Source organism: Schistocerca gregaria, chromosome 2 (assembly GCF_023897955.1).
Source record: "Schistocerca gregaria isolate iqSchGreg1 chromosome 2, iqSchGreg1.2, whole genome shotgun sequence".
Taxonomy (NCBI): Eukaryota; Metazoa; Arthropoda; class Insecta; order Orthoptera; family Acrididae; genus Schistocerca; species Schistocerca gregaria.
In genome coordinates this window covers 954,014,727-954,032,987 of record NC_064921.1, presented here as the reverse complement: position 1 = coordinate 954,032,987, position 18,261 = coordinate 954,014,727, and the positions used below count along the sequence as shown (strand labels likewise).

The window sequence follows — 18,261 nt, the reverse complement described above, 5'->3', positions numbered from 1 at the left end:
CGTCGAACATGGGTATTGGTCACATTAATATGAATATACAGCGTAGATCCTTCGCATAATCGTAGAGGAGTATGTCGATAACGGTAGAAGGAGCAGGCTGATGAGATATGTTTCGAGACAACAGGGAAAACTTTCATGGTACGTGTTTAAAAAGTACAGGGAAGGTAGAGATTGGAATATACACAACGTATTATCCAGACTGTTGGGTGTTAAGAGTGACAACTTGCTTCCAATGTGAAAAAATGCGAAGTATTGCAGATCAGTAGGAAAATTCCTGTAAGGGCGCGGCGGCGCGGTTCCTTCCGTCCCTTTACGACGGACCTGCACCTACCTGTGAACATTCTCACAGCAGACCATCAGTAGGGAAGCCTAGCGACGCCTGCTGTACTAGGACGTGAACTGCCAAGCCCGTGCTACTCTTCAACACAGTCACTCAGAATCCCTTTCACTCACGTTAGCAAGTTCATGGTGTTGCATTTCCCGAAAACGTAATAGCTACAAAAATACGGATTGTTTTTGAGAATGCTCGCCAAATATAAAGTCTGTCGGTACCTAACGCAGTCACAGTTTTTAGCCACCGACCTGCTCAATACGCCACGCGCAATATATATCTTTTATCGTCACAAAATTCACTTAAAAATTCCGAAATTTCTACACGCCCATCGGAATAATTATGCCGCCACTTTACATCACTTTTGATGTATGAAACACTGCTAGATCCGGCAACTTACGGTTTTCATAGGAACTACTACAACACACGTCCGAACTGTTCCACGGCTAGGCTCCCACTCCTCTCTAGAATACTATCTTCTCTACCAGCAGAGAAAGGCGAGCGAAGAATATTGCTTTGCCATTGGTTAGTTTACTCAACAGCCAATAGCAAAACAACATTCTTCTGCGTCAGTCCGCGCTTTTCATCAATAACCAATCGCAAAATAGTTAACCTAACGACTGCACTTTTACCGACGTAATTATCTAATATTCTGAAGTTTTGCCTATGCATAAAGTTATTTACTATTGTTATTTATACCTGAATTAACTTTCCCTTTACCATAAACTTACTATACAAATCTATTCTACAAAAATCCCCTTGGTCCATATTCATACTTCTTAGAAATGTTCGTACACTAAATCCTACTACATAACTCGTAAAACAATTATCTTCATATTAGCCTTAAACCACACCTACGCATCATTCATACTGCTAACACATATTTATAACATTTTACATACACAAAAAGACTAATAACACTTTATGAAAATATTAGAACAGTTTATGAAAAACATTCTATTACTTCAGTGCACTCTAGTGGGCACAATCAAAACTAAATCAGTCTCCTTATCCAATACTGTCCTCTATCGGCTGATACATAAACTACGTGCGCGTCCAGTCTCGTGTCACCGTCTGTCACTATCCAGCTCTGAGACACATCTCTCACTTAACCGCCTCCAAGGCAGGACCGGTATACGGCGCTACGCCTCAAGGGGTCAGAGCACAGCCTTGGTGGTGTACTGCTTGACACAGTCACATCGATTAAATATTAAGAGGTAACTTTCAAAAACAGGAAATGGCTCAACCACGTAAGGTCAGTGGAAGGGGAGCCGAATGTCGGCCTCGGTTTATTGGGAGAATTCTATTAAAGTGCAGGTGAAATACAAAAGAGACGGCGTACAGAATACTTGTGCGATTTGTCTTGAGTATTGCTCAAGGGTTTCGGATCCCCACCTGGTTTAAAGCAAGACATCAAAGCACTTTAGAGGCATGCTGCTTGATTTGTAAAGGGTAGTTTCAAGAATATTACGGAAATCCCAGGAGGCAACAAGACATCTTTCTCATTGAGTGTGAAGCCTTTACCACCTTGTCTTCGTGTGGCAGCACGAGTTCACCTTGGCCTTCATTCGCTTTCTTAAGACCCTACTCCAGCCTCGCTCTATCGCTGTAAGTTCCACAATCTTCGCACAATATAATGTCGTGTGACGAGGGCCTCCCCTCGGGTAAGGCCGCTCGCCCGGTGCAAGTCTTTCAATTTGATGCCACTTCGGCGACCTGCTCGTCGATGGGGATAAAATGATGATGATTAGGACAAGACAACACCCAGTCCGTGAGCGGAGAAAATCTCAGACCCAGCCGGGAATCGAACCCGGGCCCTTAGGATCGACAGTCTGTCGTGCTGACCAGTTTTTTTTAATCTCACTTCGTTCGTTGCATCTGCTCGGGGCGGACGTTGTAAGACATCCGTTTAAGTTCGTTGTTGATCGATTAACTCAGTTTTTTTTTTATTACAGAGGGCAGCTAACCGTCTGACCGAACACTCTGAGCTACCGTGCCGGCATCACTCAGCTACCAGGGGCGGACAATCTTCGTACACAACTTCCCGATAGTAAATTTGTATATAATGATGGCTCTCGGACTGACCGTCGTATCGGGTGTGACTTCGTCATTGGCACAGACGATTTTCGGCATCGGCTTCCGGAACGCTGCTCGATATTTACAACAGAGCTATTCTACCTGTACCAGGTCACGCAGTACATCGGGAGACAGGCTTCTCAATTGCGTCATCTGCCCCGAATCTTACAGTGCCCTTCAAAGCGTCTGTATGCTGTACACGGTCCATTCCTTAGTGCAAAGGGTCAAGGAAAGGTTTCACTTGCTCGCTGTTGATGGAGCCACTGTGTTTATGCACGTTCCCGGTCACGTCGGTCTGGCGGGAAACTAGGCCGCTGACGCTGCTGCCAAGGCTGCGGCCCTCGTATCTCGGCCTGCTAGCTCTTCTATTCCCTCCGTTGATAACTGTGTTGCCGTCAGTCAGAAGGTGATGTCACTTTGGCATCACCACTGGTCCTCCCTTCATGGGAACAGCTGGGGGTATTAAGCCTCACCCAGCGGCTTGGACGATCTCCTCTCGGCTCCCTCGCCGCGAGACCATTTCAGCTAGGTTGCGTATTGCACACTGTCTTTTTAGCCGTCGCTACTTGTTAAATGGTGCTCCCTCACCACTTTGTGCTCATTGTGCTCAGCCTTTGACGGTCCGGCATTTCCTGATAGAATGACATTTTTTTTTTTTTAACGACTTACGTCCTCATTTATGATTGCAGTGCGAGTTACCGGCCGTTTTATCGAACGACGCGCGAGCTTTAGGATAAGTAAAGGCACCAGAGAAGCAGGTCTGACCAACAAAGAAATGATCTTATTAAAAATGGTGCAAGACAGGTATACATTCTTTCTCCCCTTCAGTCTGTACACCGAAGAACCAACGCCACGTATAAACGGAAGTTCAAACAGTGGAATTAAAATTCAGGTGGAAGTATATCAATGATAAGATTCGTTGACAACATTACTGTCCTCAGTGAAAGTGAAGAAGTATTACAGAATCGAAATAAATAGTTGTAGCTCCACCGTAAGTTCATTTAAGAAGTAGCTCTTTTATTTCTTGGCAACGGCCTTTCCGCAGTAGATGGTTCCCGTCAGATCACCGAAGTAAAGCGCTGTCGGGCGTGGCCGCCATGCGCTGTTGCCATTTTTCGGGGTGCACTCGGCCTCTTGATGCCAATTAAGGAATTACTCGACGGAACAGTAGCGGCTCCGGTCAAAGAAAGCCATCATAACGACCGGGAGAGCGGTGTGCTGACCACACGCCCCTCGTATCCGCATCCTCATCTGAGGATGACACGGCGGTCGGATGGTCCCGATGGGCCAATTGTGGCCTGAAGACGGAGTGCTGCTGTATCTTTTTTCTTCACGGTGACTAGTTTCGGACACCTAAGTCCATTTTCTAACCATCCGTATTGTGTGAAGATACAGTTGAAAGCCTATGTACAAAAGCTGCCCCTGCAACGACGATCAAAGCGGCCGCAGGTTTTGAACATAGGCTTTCGCCTGCGTTGTCGCACGAAAGGGGTGGTTTGAAAATGGACATAGCTGTCCGAAACTAGTCACCATGAAGGGAAAAAAGATACTTGTTAATTGAACTTATAACGGAGCTATAACCATTTATATCAATTATAAAACAAATTGCGGATCTATTTTTTACCTGCAGCAATCTGTAAACTCGTAAATTACAGGAAAGGTCAAATGAGTACAGAATATGGCTTCAGAGTAAACCAAAGCAAGACGAAAGTGATGAGAAGTAGCAGAAATGAGAACAGGAGACATTTAGCATCAGAATAGTGGATCACGAAGTAGACGCAATTCCAGAATTCTACTGTGTAGGTAGCCAAATAACCCGTGTTGGAGGGAGAAAGCAAAACTGCAGTGGCAAAAAGAACATCTCCGTCCAAGAGAAGTCTACTAGTATCAGACATAGACCTTAATTTGAGGAAAAAATTTCTGAGGATACGTTTGGAGCGCAGCAGTGTTATGTTAGTGATACATGGCCTGTGTGAAAACCGGTGCACAAGGGAATCGAAGCATTTGAGATGTGATGTTCTCTGTCGTCCAAAAAAGACACAGCCAGGGCAAAGGTGCGAGTTGGTGCTGGTGCCATAAAGACACTCTCCACTTGTCCGAGTTCCACCAGCGCCAAGGCCGGCGCTGAGGATGAAGATATCGACTTCGCCTCGGCCAATTTCCGGCCGAGTACAAACCGTCAATTACTGGACAACGGACAGAAGCCTACTCGGAAGACAGAAGAGCAGCTCTCACCCATTTGGTTATAGATAATCGTCCAGGGCTGACTTAGAAGTACACACAGTTGTAAATTGCATTTGTTATGTAATGTGTTTACCTACGATTATTTGCCCTTAGCCATTAAGGGCCTTTTTGTGTTACATTACAAGCAGTGTTGCAGACTCACAATTCAGCAAGTCACAAAGATAACTAAAACTTTTTAAGCCATTTGTGTGAGTTTGTTGCTAATTTGTTGGAGTGTTGTAGAACGTTCGTCCTCCTATCCTGTTACTTTACCCTGGGGCAAAGCTGTGTGATAGTGGTGTAGTGTCTTAGAGGTGTACTGAACCAGAAGCCGTTTCACGAACTCAGAAACTCGGCCTCCACAGCAGTTGCTACGAGGCAATTAGCAATTACAAAACTGACGACGAGGGTTTACAAAATGATGTCGCAGAAGAATGTTGAAAGTTAGGTAGACTGATAAGGTAAGGAGTGAGAGGGTTCTCTGCAGAATCGTTGAGGAGAGGAATATATGGAACCCACTGACAAGAAGAAGAGACAGGATGATGTGACATTTCTTAACATATCAGGGAACAACTTCCATAGTAGTGAAGGAAGCTGTAGAGGATAAGTACTGTAGAGGAAGGCAGATACCTGAATACATCCAGCAAGTAGAGGAAATAGGTTCTAATTCCTACTGTGAGAGGAAAAGGTTGCCACGGGAGGAATTAGTGGCACGCCGCAACAGACAAGTCAGAAGATCGAGGACTCAAAAACGTATGCCAAGTATGATCCACAGTTTGATTTTTTTACGATGAGTGGACGGTAATGGTTAGTGTTGGGAGACTGCACTCTGGAGCCCTGCAGAGGTTGTTGCGGCGCTAATCTGCAATGCTGCTGCGGAGACACGAGGCGAGTTGCCTCACACTGGCGCGGCAGCCTGGCACGTGTTCGGATTGGGAGAGCGCGCGGGCCACGGCTGCGAGGTAGCTGGCTGGCTACCACCTTGAGGACCGGCGCGTCCGCTCTCGAGACGCGAGTGCCCATGGGGCAGCCGTTCCTGCCCGACGTTACCGTCTTCAGCGGCAGTTTCCACCTGGCTGGGACACGTCCTTGCCAAAGAATAATGCAGGTGCTGCACCCAGTGGCCGACTAGTGCCCTTAGAATTTTCTTCGTGGTACACTGCCCGAGAAAATTATTACGCTCATTTACAGGTTTCTTGTTCACTCAAAATTCTTTGTTGGAAGGGGTTTGCATAAAGCTGCGTTTAGTATGATTCGCGGCTACACCTGACGGCGAGAGAGATGCGGCATCTATCCTCTTGTTATCCAGCCACATACCTGTAGTCAAGAGGCAAGACATTGCCAGGAGGGGAGAATGCAACTAACCACTCTGGTTAGTGTCCTAACAGCGCAGGCAGGCACGTTGATTTACCCGTAGACTAATGGTGGTGACCGTGTCTGACCCTGCAACAGATGATATGGAGTACATGAAATGATTACATTTCCATATCAACAGCACAAGCGATTCTGTGGTACCACGTATCGGCCCATGCTGAAACACCCATATTAGTATGTGGTGTAGCTTCCACATGCGGCAATGCACGCGGCGACTCTGGCATCCAGTCAGTCGTATAGAGGGCGATACTGTCCTGGGATACGTCATGCCACGCCTGCTCGACCTGTTCACGTAGTCCTGTAAGAGTTTTTGGCTGACCAGTCACGCTAGTCACATGTCGTCTAATCATATCCCACACGTGATTGATTGGAGAAACGTCGGGAGATAATGCTGGCCAGGAAAGTTGATGCACGTAGAGTTGGAACAATACATCACCTTCTGTAGCAAGAACGGCAAAGGAACGGGTCTAACAAGTTTCTGCACATACCGATTGCTGGTTAGAGTCCCCTCCAGAGACACGGAAGGTGAACCAGAGTTGTACCTTATCGCACCTCTTTTTTCATAATTTTGTTCGTTTTCGTTCGTTCCATGTGATCGAGGCTGATTTCGTAAGACACCATTTTAAGTTCGTTGTTGATTTATTAACTCGGTTTTTTTTATTACAGAGGGCAGCTAACCCTTACCACAGACAATAGGCAGTTCGTGTTGACATGTCTGGGCATACAAGCCCTTCTTCTGTGCTGTGGCAGCTGTACGATCTGCCACTGCTGCCCTTACAATACGACGACAGCAAGTCCAACGTGTGTGGAAATTCTCCGAAAGGACCATCCAACCACTAGGAAAGCCACAGTTTGACTCCTTTCAAACTCGCTTAGTTGCCTATAAGAAGCACGAGTGCGTCTCGGAGGCATGAAGCACAGGTTTGCACCACACTGAGCTTTCTGGCTGTGAGCATTCCCCATTAAGCGAAGGACACAGACGGCGCTCTGGTAACTATGCCACTATGCTATCTGTTGGCAGACGACGTTGAAATCATTATCAGTACACGTACTATCCCTCCGGTGGCGTATGCCATCATAGAATTAAAATCGACGTCGTCTTTCCAGGTGCACTATTTTTTTTATTCCAATAGTGTAGAATGACGTGAAAGACGTAGCACGTATCCAACAAGTTGCAACCTAAGGTTAAGTACTTCCTCTTGTACGCTCCTAAACTAGGGTGAATTTCTTGCTACAAGGTACTTCGCACAGAACCATATACTCGTATAAGGATTCCCTCGGGTCTGGGGTGTGGGAATAGTTGAAAAGGGGCGCCTAGTAGGGATCTGAGAGTGATAAGGTGCTGCAAGTAAAAATTGGCATGTGCACCAGAAAAGATATTTATCTGATGTAAGTTAAAATTACTTACCATAAAAATTCAGATGTACAACTTAGTTTCATATTACAAAAGGCTTGCTTACGGCAGCAGGATGAATGACTCTTACAGCTCAAACAATAAAAAAAACCTGAAAGATTGATAATGATAGTTACTGAGTAATAATAATTTAGCAAGAAGACATCTGTGTTGAAACAGTATTTAAGCAAATAACAATTTAAAAGCATTTAAATATCAAGGCCATAATGACAGGGTCCGCCCCGATAGCTGAGTGGTCAGCGCGGCGGTCTGTCACGCCAAGGGGCCCGGGTTCGATTCCCGGCTGGGTCGGAGATTTCACCGCTCAGGGACTGGGTGTTGTGTTTTCCTCGTTCTGATATCATCATCATCAGTGGAAGGCAACGGGAAACCACCACTGAAATAACTTCCCTAGAGGCTCATGCGGTGGACCTCTCTGACGAGGCTTCCTCCGTGACAAGAGCTGCCATAAGGGAGAACACAAAGTATAATGACAGGAGGTATGTAAAGATGAAATTTCATTAGTCGTCTTCACTTTTCCTGGTTCAAACAATACTAAAATAGAGAAACAAAATTACATTAGACATATTGCTGGGAAGCAGCAACCAAAAAGATTAAGAATTGTCTCAGACTTACCAGTGAGCCGTCATAACCAAAAACTATAAGACAAAGTGGTCACAATACAACTTGAAAGTAAGATTAACAGAATGGAGCCCCAGATGCTGCAAGACCTCGTGTGCAAAGTTCACACTACACAATCGAGAATATCTTTCCAATAATGATAAACGTCAAGCAAATGCCCATATTATCCCAAACAAAATTTTTGAAATGGAAATTATTGGGGAAATAGAATTTACGCTCAAAAGTGTGCTTTTTCGGTTTAAACAATTTTGAAAACGTACAAAAGATTTTTAAAAAGAAGGGTATCAATGACTTAGAGCCTGAAAAATACGACTGGATCATGCTTAACAAAACCACATTGTCAGCACGCTTAAATATGACCAACACAGACCATTTCAGCGGGCTCAAAAGAAACTTGAGCTTGCTCATGCGCTTAACAATGCGACACACTTGCTAAACACATACGTCCCAAAAGGAAAGTGCTCCAGTTGCACTCGAGAAAGTACCTAATAACGCCGCTACCAGTTCACCTCCACAAGCATGCCACAGGACCAAGCAAGACGTTCGTCAAAATATTTATGCGTCCGCTACTCCGCGCTGTCCCTACACCCACGGGTCAAGAATAAAATGTGCACAAAGGCTTTGTTGGAACTAGTGCCTCGTGTTTCTCAAAGAAGTGAGCTTAGCAATCGAAGACCAGTTTACAAGACAACTCAATGCCGAGACATGGTCCCTTGTTTATAGCCAACCCTTCGGAACTACTAATTATGGTAGCTTAGTAACTTCCTTCTCCAGTTAGCGGTAAGATGGAATTTACCAAGAGCCAAAGCAGTTCGGTGTGAAGTCATCCTAGGCCGGTTGTGGGCGCGTCCTCCTGCGAGACGTCAGGAAGGAGGTCGCTTAGCAACCGCTGAAGAACTAGTCTTGCGCTATCGATGAGGAATCTATAGTGCCCACGGTTCAATAGGAACTGCATAAATGCGCGTGTGTAGGGTGTAATTAGTCCAAACTTGGTTTCACAGTCATTAAGGAAGCTTTAAGTAGGAGGCCGTAGTACATTCCTTAAGTCCACACTTAATACTAGTTCTTTAAGCTATGTAATTAGACTTTTTGGGGGGGGGGGGGTGGCGGGTAATTGGAGTGTATGAAGCTCCGCCAGTTCAGAGTTTTAGACTACATTCATAAATGAAAATAAACAAATTCGACAAGCTTTGTCATACGCATCACTATCGGAGAAAAAATTTCAGTTGCCTAAATGCATTCTTTTAAAGTCTGATAGCCGATGGCATCGTTAATGTCTGACACAATGTTCTGGAAACTGTAGATCTCAGAGTAACGGCAAGACGCCCTACAACGAGAAGACTGGAACACGCGAGTCCTTGTCCCCCATGGGCGGGCTACTTTCTCCAGTCGTTGACCATGGGAGCCGCTCGCATCGTTTCGGCCTGCGTTGCTGTGGGGTCAAGTATGAGTCAGTGCTAAATTACGAGGTCATGTCAGCATTGTAGCGGCAGACTTTTGACGATGGTAATAACAGTGGAAGACGGAGAGAAAAAAAGACGTAAATTTGGGAGGCCATCTTTCTCTCCTACTGTTGAACAAGTGTATAAGAAGCAACAACGCAAATAAAATAAAGACTGGAGATAAGGATTGAAATTAAGGCGAAATGATATCGGTGATAAAATTCGTCGATGACGTTGCTAACTCCTGTGAAAGTGAAGAATTTCAGGACCTATTCAACGGAAAGGAGTTGACAGTAAATTTGAGTGACTAGCAGCAGTTCAGATTAAACATAAATACTCTCGGTACACTATGGGGGCTAGTAGTGTGTGTTGTCGACATCACAACGCTTCCTTCCCCGCACGTTACAAGTTGGCCGCTAGCAGCGGCAGAGTAACCCTATGAAAACCGTCCTCTTCCAGATCAGCTGACATAGTGTTTTCGCAAGGTAGATGCACGTAAATGCAATTTACGAAATTCTCTTAAACATGAAAGTGGATAACTACTGACGTAAAACCACAATTTGTGTCTTACCCTGTAACGTCAAGTAGACTGCACGGTTTGCAAATACTCGTGCTAAATCTTTTTCGTTATAACAGTTACTAAAAAGTCGCTGAAGTATGGATGTAAGCCTTAATAATGACAGTTTTATGCCCACTAGATTCAACAAAAGTGGGCGAAACACATACGCTTTAAAAAGTGAGACGAGAAAATATTTGGTGCGATGATTAAAAATCTTAAGTTAGTTTATGTGCAAACACGTAATCTAACACAGCAGAGCAAGAATTTTCTTGTTATGCCAGTCAAAGCAGTTACAGATAGCCTTCAGAGATTAGAGAGATAAAAACCATGTTAGACTACGTTTATTAAAAGCAGTTATATATCACTGACGTTTCTTGCATGAAAATTTACCGTTGCGAGATGAAGGCGAAGATATTAAGTCCAGGATCTAGAGTACTACAAAACGTGTACATTGCCCTACACGTTCGCCAGTGGCGGAAATAAACAGGACTCCAGGCGTGAGTTCTCGACAAACCAGTTAACGCTGACTATTATACCCTGTGAAGCTCTGCTTCTTATACTTTCCCAAAGGCGAGTAGAACTCATTAGCAAAGACGTGTAATTTAATCACGAAAGTGACGGTAACAATATTTGTTAACATTTCATACAATATACGTGATCGCTACTGAATATCGATTTCGTACTGGATTACTAAAGATAATGTGAAGTACGTTAGTGATCGTCTCAGTTCAATGTTATATTTGCACTGCATTGTTAAAGATCGGTGTCCTGACATCAACAATTATTTTCGGATGATCTTCTTCTTTTATTATTATTATTATTATTATTATTATTATTATTATTATGCAACAAAAACTCCATAACAAGTCCTCAGCTCTATGTGATCATACATTGAAGTGCTGTGATTTTGAAAGTTAAGCTAGATGTGTTTGTCCCTTATTTTCAAATAATTCTTTCGACCGTTGCCCGGTACTAATGGTATACTTAATCAAATCTTAGATTACTTAAAATTTAATATAAAAAGGAATTTTAGTTCTTGCTCCATTCTGTCCATTTTCCTTCAAAACCGTAAGTTGACAGAATAATTCAGTGGTAAGTATTGCTTCTTCAGAGTATTTTAACTGGTGCATATTCCATTCTCGGAAGCTCTTGTAGTCTTCAGTAATTTATGAACATAATAATAGTATTATTTTCATGTTGGCCAGGAACCTGGTGCAAGTCTTTCGATTGGACGCCACTTCGGTGACTTGAGTGCCCCTAATATACCCCATTTACCTAAATGGGGAAAAGGGGAACTACACTTTAATGTGGAATGTGAACCATGTGTCGGTCCTGGCGACTTCTCACATCGTTGAAAAGTGAAGGCCGGCTTAAAGATAGATTAAAATTTTCCGGGGTTCGATCCCGCGACTTCTTCGTTTGTCAGCACCCGATTTTCAACTAGATCCCTTGGCCCAACATGTCTGAATGTCCACTAGTGAGAAAAGGAAAGACGCTCAGGAAATGGATTCTTATCGTCGTTAAAGGAACGTCTTCAACATTCGTCTACTTATCTTCAGAAATCGTGCAGCAAATCAATCAAAATGCTCAATACTGGATGTAAAACCAGTTTTCCCAAACAGGAGTTTCGTTGGGGGCGAATAGAACGACTTCCATAAGTCTCTGCATACATAATCAAAACACCAGTCAGGAAGACACGGAGAGTATCCGTTAATATAATGTCGAACATTATTCTGCACCTCGATTTTGAATTCCTTGTTTTTCCTTAGTGAGATATAAGTCAAGGGTACACGCTAGTGCGTAGTACACGGCTAGAGACCTGGTGGTGGATGTAACTTATCAAGTGAAAGCGCCGAACAGTGTTTTAGTTTCATGATGGGAAGTAAGGTATAGGTTAAGGAAATAAGTTCCGTCGGTTAAGGTATGCTTTTGGTTAATGGAACATATTGTAATGTGTCCTTCAAGCTCCAACGACACCAGACACCCAGTACGTTTGTAAGTAGGCTGTTTAGGTTTTTTATATTGGTAACGCCACGTAGCGCTCTGTATGAAAAATCACTGGCTGTGCTGTGTGCAGTCTGTGGCTAGTTCGCATTGTTGTCTGCCATTGTAGTGTTCGGCAGCTAGATGTGAACAGCACGTAGCGTTGCGCAGTTGGAGGCGAGCCGCCAGCAGTGGTGGATGTGAGGAGAGGTATGGCGTAGTTTTGAAATTTGTAAGACTGGATGTCATGAAGTGCTATATATATTATGACTTTTGAACACTATTAAGGTAAATACATTGTTCTCTATCAAAATCTTTCATTTGCTAACTATGCCTGTCAGTAGTCAGTGCCTTCAGTAGTTTGAATTTTTTATTTAGCTTGCAGTAGTGGCGCTCGCCGTACTGCAGTAGTTCGAGTAACTAAGATTTTTGTGAGGTAAGTTATTTGCGAAAGGTATAGGTTAATGTTAGTCAGGGCCATTCGTTTGTAGGGATTTTTGATAGTCAGATTGCGTTGCGCTAAAAATATTTTGTGTCAGTTTAAGCACAGTCTTGTATAATTTTTCTAAGGGCACGTTTCACGTTGTCCTCGATGGTGAGTGTTCATCGGAGGTGAATGTATCATCTGGAATGCCCCAGGGAAGTCTGGTAGGTCAGCTGTTGTTTTCTATCTATATAAATGATCTTTTGGATGGGGTGGATAGCAATGTGCGGCTGTTTGCTGATGATGCTGTGGTGTAAGGGAAGGTGTCGTCGTTGAGTGACTGTAAGAGGATACAAGATGACTTGGACAGGATTTGTGATTGGTGTAAAGAACGGCAGCAACTCTAAATATAGATAAATGTAAATTAATGCAGATGAATAGGAAGAAGAATCCCGTAATGTTTGAATGCTCCATTCGTAGTGTAGCGCTTGACACAGTCACGTCGATTAAATATTTGGGCGTAACATTGCAGAGCGATATGAAGTGGGACAAGCATGTAATGGCAGTTGTGGGGAAGGCGGATAGTCGTCTTCAGTTCATTAGTAGAATTTTGAGAAGATGTGGTTCATCTGTAAAGGAGACCGCTTATAAAACAATGACCTATTCTTGAGTACTGCTCGAGCATTTGGGATCCCTATCAGGTCGGATTGAGGGAGGACATAGAAGCAATTCAGAGGCGGGCTGCTAAATTTGTTACTGGTAGGTTTGATAATCACGCGAGTGTTACGGAAATGCTTCAGGAACTCGGGTGGGAGTCTCTATAGGAAAGGAGGCGTTCTTTTCGTGAATCGCTACTGAGGAAATTTAGAGAACCAGCATTTGAGGCTGCCTGCAGTAAAATTTTACTGCCACCAACTTACATTCCGCGGAAAGACCACAAAGATAAGATAAGAGAGATTAGGGCTCGACAGAGGCGTATAGGCGGTCATTTTTCCCTCGTTCTGTTTGGGAGTGGAACAGCTAGAGAAAATGCTAGTTGTGGTACGATGTACCCTCCACCACGCACCGTATGGTGGATTGCGGAGTATGTATGTAGATGTAGACACGGGGAACACTTTAAGCAGACTACGCTTCTACGATGTTCAGAAACACGTCCGTTGCCTCTTGCATTCCCTCCTTAAGTGATCCGAGGCAAGCCGGCCGCGGTGGTCTCGCGTTTCTAGGCGCGTTGTCCGGAACCGTGCGACTGCTACGGTCGCAGGTTCGAATCCTGCCTCGGGCATGGATGTGTGTGATGTCCTTAGGTTAGTTAGGTTTAAGTAGTTCTAAGTTCTCGGGGACTGATAACCACAGCAGTTGAGGCCCATAGTGCTCAGAGCCATTTTTTGAACCCAGAGGCAAACATATTTGGTTATCATTCCACAGTAGTCGACTTGTCCCTGCCACAATATATTATAACCTCCGGAAGAATAAGAAAAATAAATACCAGATCCGACAACTGAAAAACCTGAAGGACGAGAAGTGAGAATTTGATATCACGGACAGGATCTCCATTAATCATGACTTCGGCTATGAGGCTGTGTTGGCGCTGCGCCCCTACTAGTTTTCACTCCACCACTTATCCTTGTCTCGAGCACACAAACACAGCACTCTCTACGCACACAGTACGGCCGTGAGTTCTTACCGCGGAGTCACTGAAATTATTCAACGGTCGGAGGTGAATGGTGACAATGTAGGTGATTTAAGAAAATAATTTCGTTTACCTTTTTGTCATCATATCTCATGATGTCCCACGCGTTCATATTTTTACTCATCGCATTTTAATTTTAACTCTAGACTGCAGAACGTAATGCATTAAAATGTGACATTGTAAATGCAGCTCAATTCAACACCAATCGTTAACTGAGGACTGCTTCTCTTTACTGCTACATTGCATCGAACATTTGCACTGGCTGTTCTCCGCTTTACTCGGTGCATATCTTCACTTCTCAAAAGAGACATAAACTAGCAGAAAAATACTACTCTCGCAGCAAAAGAGGGGTAATATGCTCCTGTTTTAAGAGACTGAAAACTAAGTTACCAGTTGCCTCATTCTACTTTCCTCAGAACCTTCAAACTTTTTCCCAAAAATTTTGGGGTGTGAACATATTCGCACTCTAACATACAACTCACCTCACTCCCACAAGTTCACACAGTTGTAATTCGCTCACGTCCACTTGTCCATCGTCGTGAGTTACTCATACCCATCTACTCCCACTTCCCAATTCTCACGCACTTACCGCGCGGGGTAGCCATGCGGTCTGGGCGTCTTGTCACGGTTCGCCCCCCCCCCCCCCCCCTCCCCACCCGTTGGAAGTGGGCATGAGGGTATATGTGTTGTCCTTAATGTAAGTTGAAGTTAGATTAAGTAGTGCCTAAGGCTAGGGGCCCAAGACCTCAGTAGTTGGTCCCACAGTACTTACCACAAATTTCCAATTTTTCTCACGCACACATTTCTTCAATTTTCACGCATACATTCAGCCTCTTTCTCATTATCTTTCTTTATCTAACTGTTATTATCTCCCGAGTCACAGCCAGTCTCTTTCATTCTTTCCTACTACAAAAGTCTCCTCTCACTTCACTGTCTCACTCTTGCACTCTCATTCATTCAATCATCCCCACTGACTCTCTCTCTCTCTCTCTCTCTCTCTCTCTCTCTCTCTCTCTCTCTCTCTTTCGTCGTTCTCCTTGTCACAGACTCTGTCTCTCATTATCACTGGCTCTTACCCACTTCCACTTTCTCCCTTTATTTGTTTTTATTCCTCTTCAATCAGCACTGTCTCCTTCCCTATTTTCCTGGCACTGCTCTGTCACTGTCATCTACTTTCCCCTGCCACTGTGTTCCCCATTTTCCGTCTCTTGCCCACTGCCACTCTCTTCTCTCTGCGAAAAAAGCCCGAATTTGTTCGCATGGCTAAATTTTAGTGAAAATTTTTGAATGTGCTGAGGAAGGGAGAAAGAGGCAGCTGATGCGCCACCATTACGTCAGTGTTTAAACAGGAGCATATTCAACTTTTTTGTGCTCTGAAGAAGGGATCGGTTGGTATGACACGATCTGAGGCAACATACCAATTCGGTAATGGAGAGAGGCGTCGAGGGTAAAATTTGTAGAGTGAGACAGTTATGAATACAGTAAGCAAATTCAAAAGGAAGTAGGTTGCAGTAGTTACACGGAGATGGAGGCTTGCACAAGTTAGAGTAGCATGGAGAGATACATATCAGTTTTTGACGGAAGACCACAACGCAACAAGAGCGTTTTCCAGTTGGCTCCCTTTTCCTTGCCACAGTAGAACGTGTCACTCACATCAAAAGAATATTACGGGTCAGTATAATGGTTATAATGCAGTTACGTCAAACTGAAATAACGTAAAATTAAGTTTACACCTCAGACCGGATATCATGTACACAAAAAAACTTGCATTTGTTTCAGTACAACATAGGGTTTCCAGAACCGTCCTAATGATAACGAAGGCAGTAGTATATTTCTCCGTGGTACTTTATGTACTACGTTTTCGCCTCACATTGGATTTTACGTGTACAAGCTACCTGGGGGTGGTAGGGAAGCTGTTCTGTGTATAGTGTTCACTGACTTCAGTATTTATTCCGCAGGCTACGAGGACAAGATGCTGAAGCTGGCTAAGGAGCCGCACCCCACGGTGATGCGCGGCTCCTTCGCGGTGGGCCTCGAGTTCAGCCAGGAGCTGTCGCCGCAGATCCAGGAGGTGGCCCGCACCGAGCTGCGGGAGAACCCCGACCAGCAGCGGGAGTCTCTGGCCGCCTTCCGGGACATCCTCAGGGGTGAGTAGAAGCCGCAGGGCCACCGACACAAAGCTGCACGGGCCGCCGGCAATTGTGTAGTCTCAGTGAGTCAGGGCTGCACAACTGGCGTATAGCGCGATTGAACATTCGCGCCTTCTACATCTACATCCATACTCCGCAAGCCACCTGACGGTGTGTGGCGCAAACTCTTGCCTACGAGCAGAACAACTACGGCACAGAGTGAGCCAACGGGCCTCAAAACCTGCACGCAATAGAAACACCGATATAAAATCCTACAAAACTACGTTCTTTGGGTTGGTGATTAGGATGCTGATGTTGGAATTAAAATATTCAGAACGGCGGACCCAATTACGTAGATCAAAAAATCGAGTAAAGCATGGGGTATAAAGGGATGAAAGAGTTGTGATAACGAATTAAGTCGGAATCGCCGTATTGAAAAGTTTCATTCGAGATTTTAAATTTTTAAATCGAAATTAGTCACATTTTTGTCAATAAAAACCGTCTCCTCTTGCTGCAATGTATTTTATGTCTCCCGCACGCGTTTCGAATTTTTTCACTTTCACCTCATCCCACTGATTTAAAGTGGAAAAAAAGGCGAAAAGCGTCTGGGACAAATAAAATACACTGCAGCAAAAGGATCCGTTTTTTATTGACAAAACAAATATTTCTGTGCTTGCTGCTGAGGTGCAAATGACTCTTAAGCGATGAGGTCATCAGTTCCTGTTTATCTTCAGTTGTCATTTTCTTTACTCTGGAGATGGATGAATCCGCAAACGCCAGAACCCGATTGAACACGACATGCATCGTTATCTTACTGGAATATTTGGGTGTGAATTCCTCTCGGTATACTTATTCCTAGCTTCTTTCATCTTTATCCTCCTTCAACTTCAGATAGCCTACCAGACGGCAACGGAGCAGTTTCGATTATGCATTTCATTGCATCATAACGACGCGAACTGATATCAGCCTCTCACATTGTTGCAAATATTGGCAGTCCGCTGAAACTGACCCCGTACTTTCGAGAAATGTGCATTCTTTTCAGAGCTCTTGATAGGTATGTTTCAGTTTTAGACTGCTCTGCAAAAATTTTGAATAGTTCTCCGGCATTTCTTGAAAAAGAGGAAAGATATTCGCCAATTTAAAAAAAAACTATGATCAAAACGTAGCGTTGTAGGCCCTTTGCTGTTCCTTATCTGTATAAACGATTTGGGAGACAATCTGAGCAGCCGTCTTCGGTTGTTTGCAGTTGACGCTGTCGTTTATCGACTAATACAGTCATCAGAAGGTCAAAACAAACTGCAAAACGATTTAGAAATGATATCTGAACGGTGCGAAAAGTGGCGGTAGACACTAAATAACGAAACGTGTGAGGTCATCCACATGCGTGCGAAAAGGAACTCGTTAAACTTCGGTTAAACGATAAATCAGTCTAATCTAAAAGCCGTAAATTCAACTAAAGACCTAGGAATTACAATTGCGAACATCTTAAATTGGAAAGAACACACAGAAAATGTTGTGGGGAAGGCTAACCAAAGACTGCGTTTTATTGGCAGGACACTTAGAAAATGTAACAGACCTACTGAAGATACTACCTACACTACGCTTGTCCGTCCTCTTTTAGAATACTGCTGCGCGGTGTGGGATCCTTACCAGATAGGACTGACGGAGTACATCGGAAAAGTTCAAAGAAAGGCAGCACGTTTTGTATTATCTCGAAATATGGGAGAGTGTCACAGAAATTATACAGGATTTGGGCTGGACATCATTAAAAGAAAGTTTTTTTTTTTTTTTTTTCGTTGCGACGGAATCTTCTCACGAAATTCCAATCACCAACTTACTCCTCCGAATGCGAAATTATTTTGTTGACACCGACCTACATAGGGCGGAACGATCACCGCGATAAAATAAGGGAAATCGGAGCTCGTACGGAAAGATACAGGTGTTTATTCTTTCCGCGCGCTATACGAGATTGGAATAATAGAGAATTGTGAAGGT

The 18,261-nt window shown here is 44.1% G+C and overlaps 1 protein-coding gene across 1 annotated transcript in view; it reads left to right on the top strand.

Moving 5' to 3' along the window:
- Nucleotides 1-18,261, top strand: part of LOC126335430 (clavesin-1) — a 98,082-nt gene that overhangs the window by 26,989 nt on the left and 52,832 nt on the right. Inside the window, exon 2 of the mRNA XM_049998710.1 lies at nucleotides 16,096-16,284. Coding sequence (XP_049854667.1) covers nucleotides 16,096-16,284 — 189 coding nt within the window. The remainder of the gene's footprint in view (nucleotides 1-16,095; nucleotides 16,285-18,261) is intronic.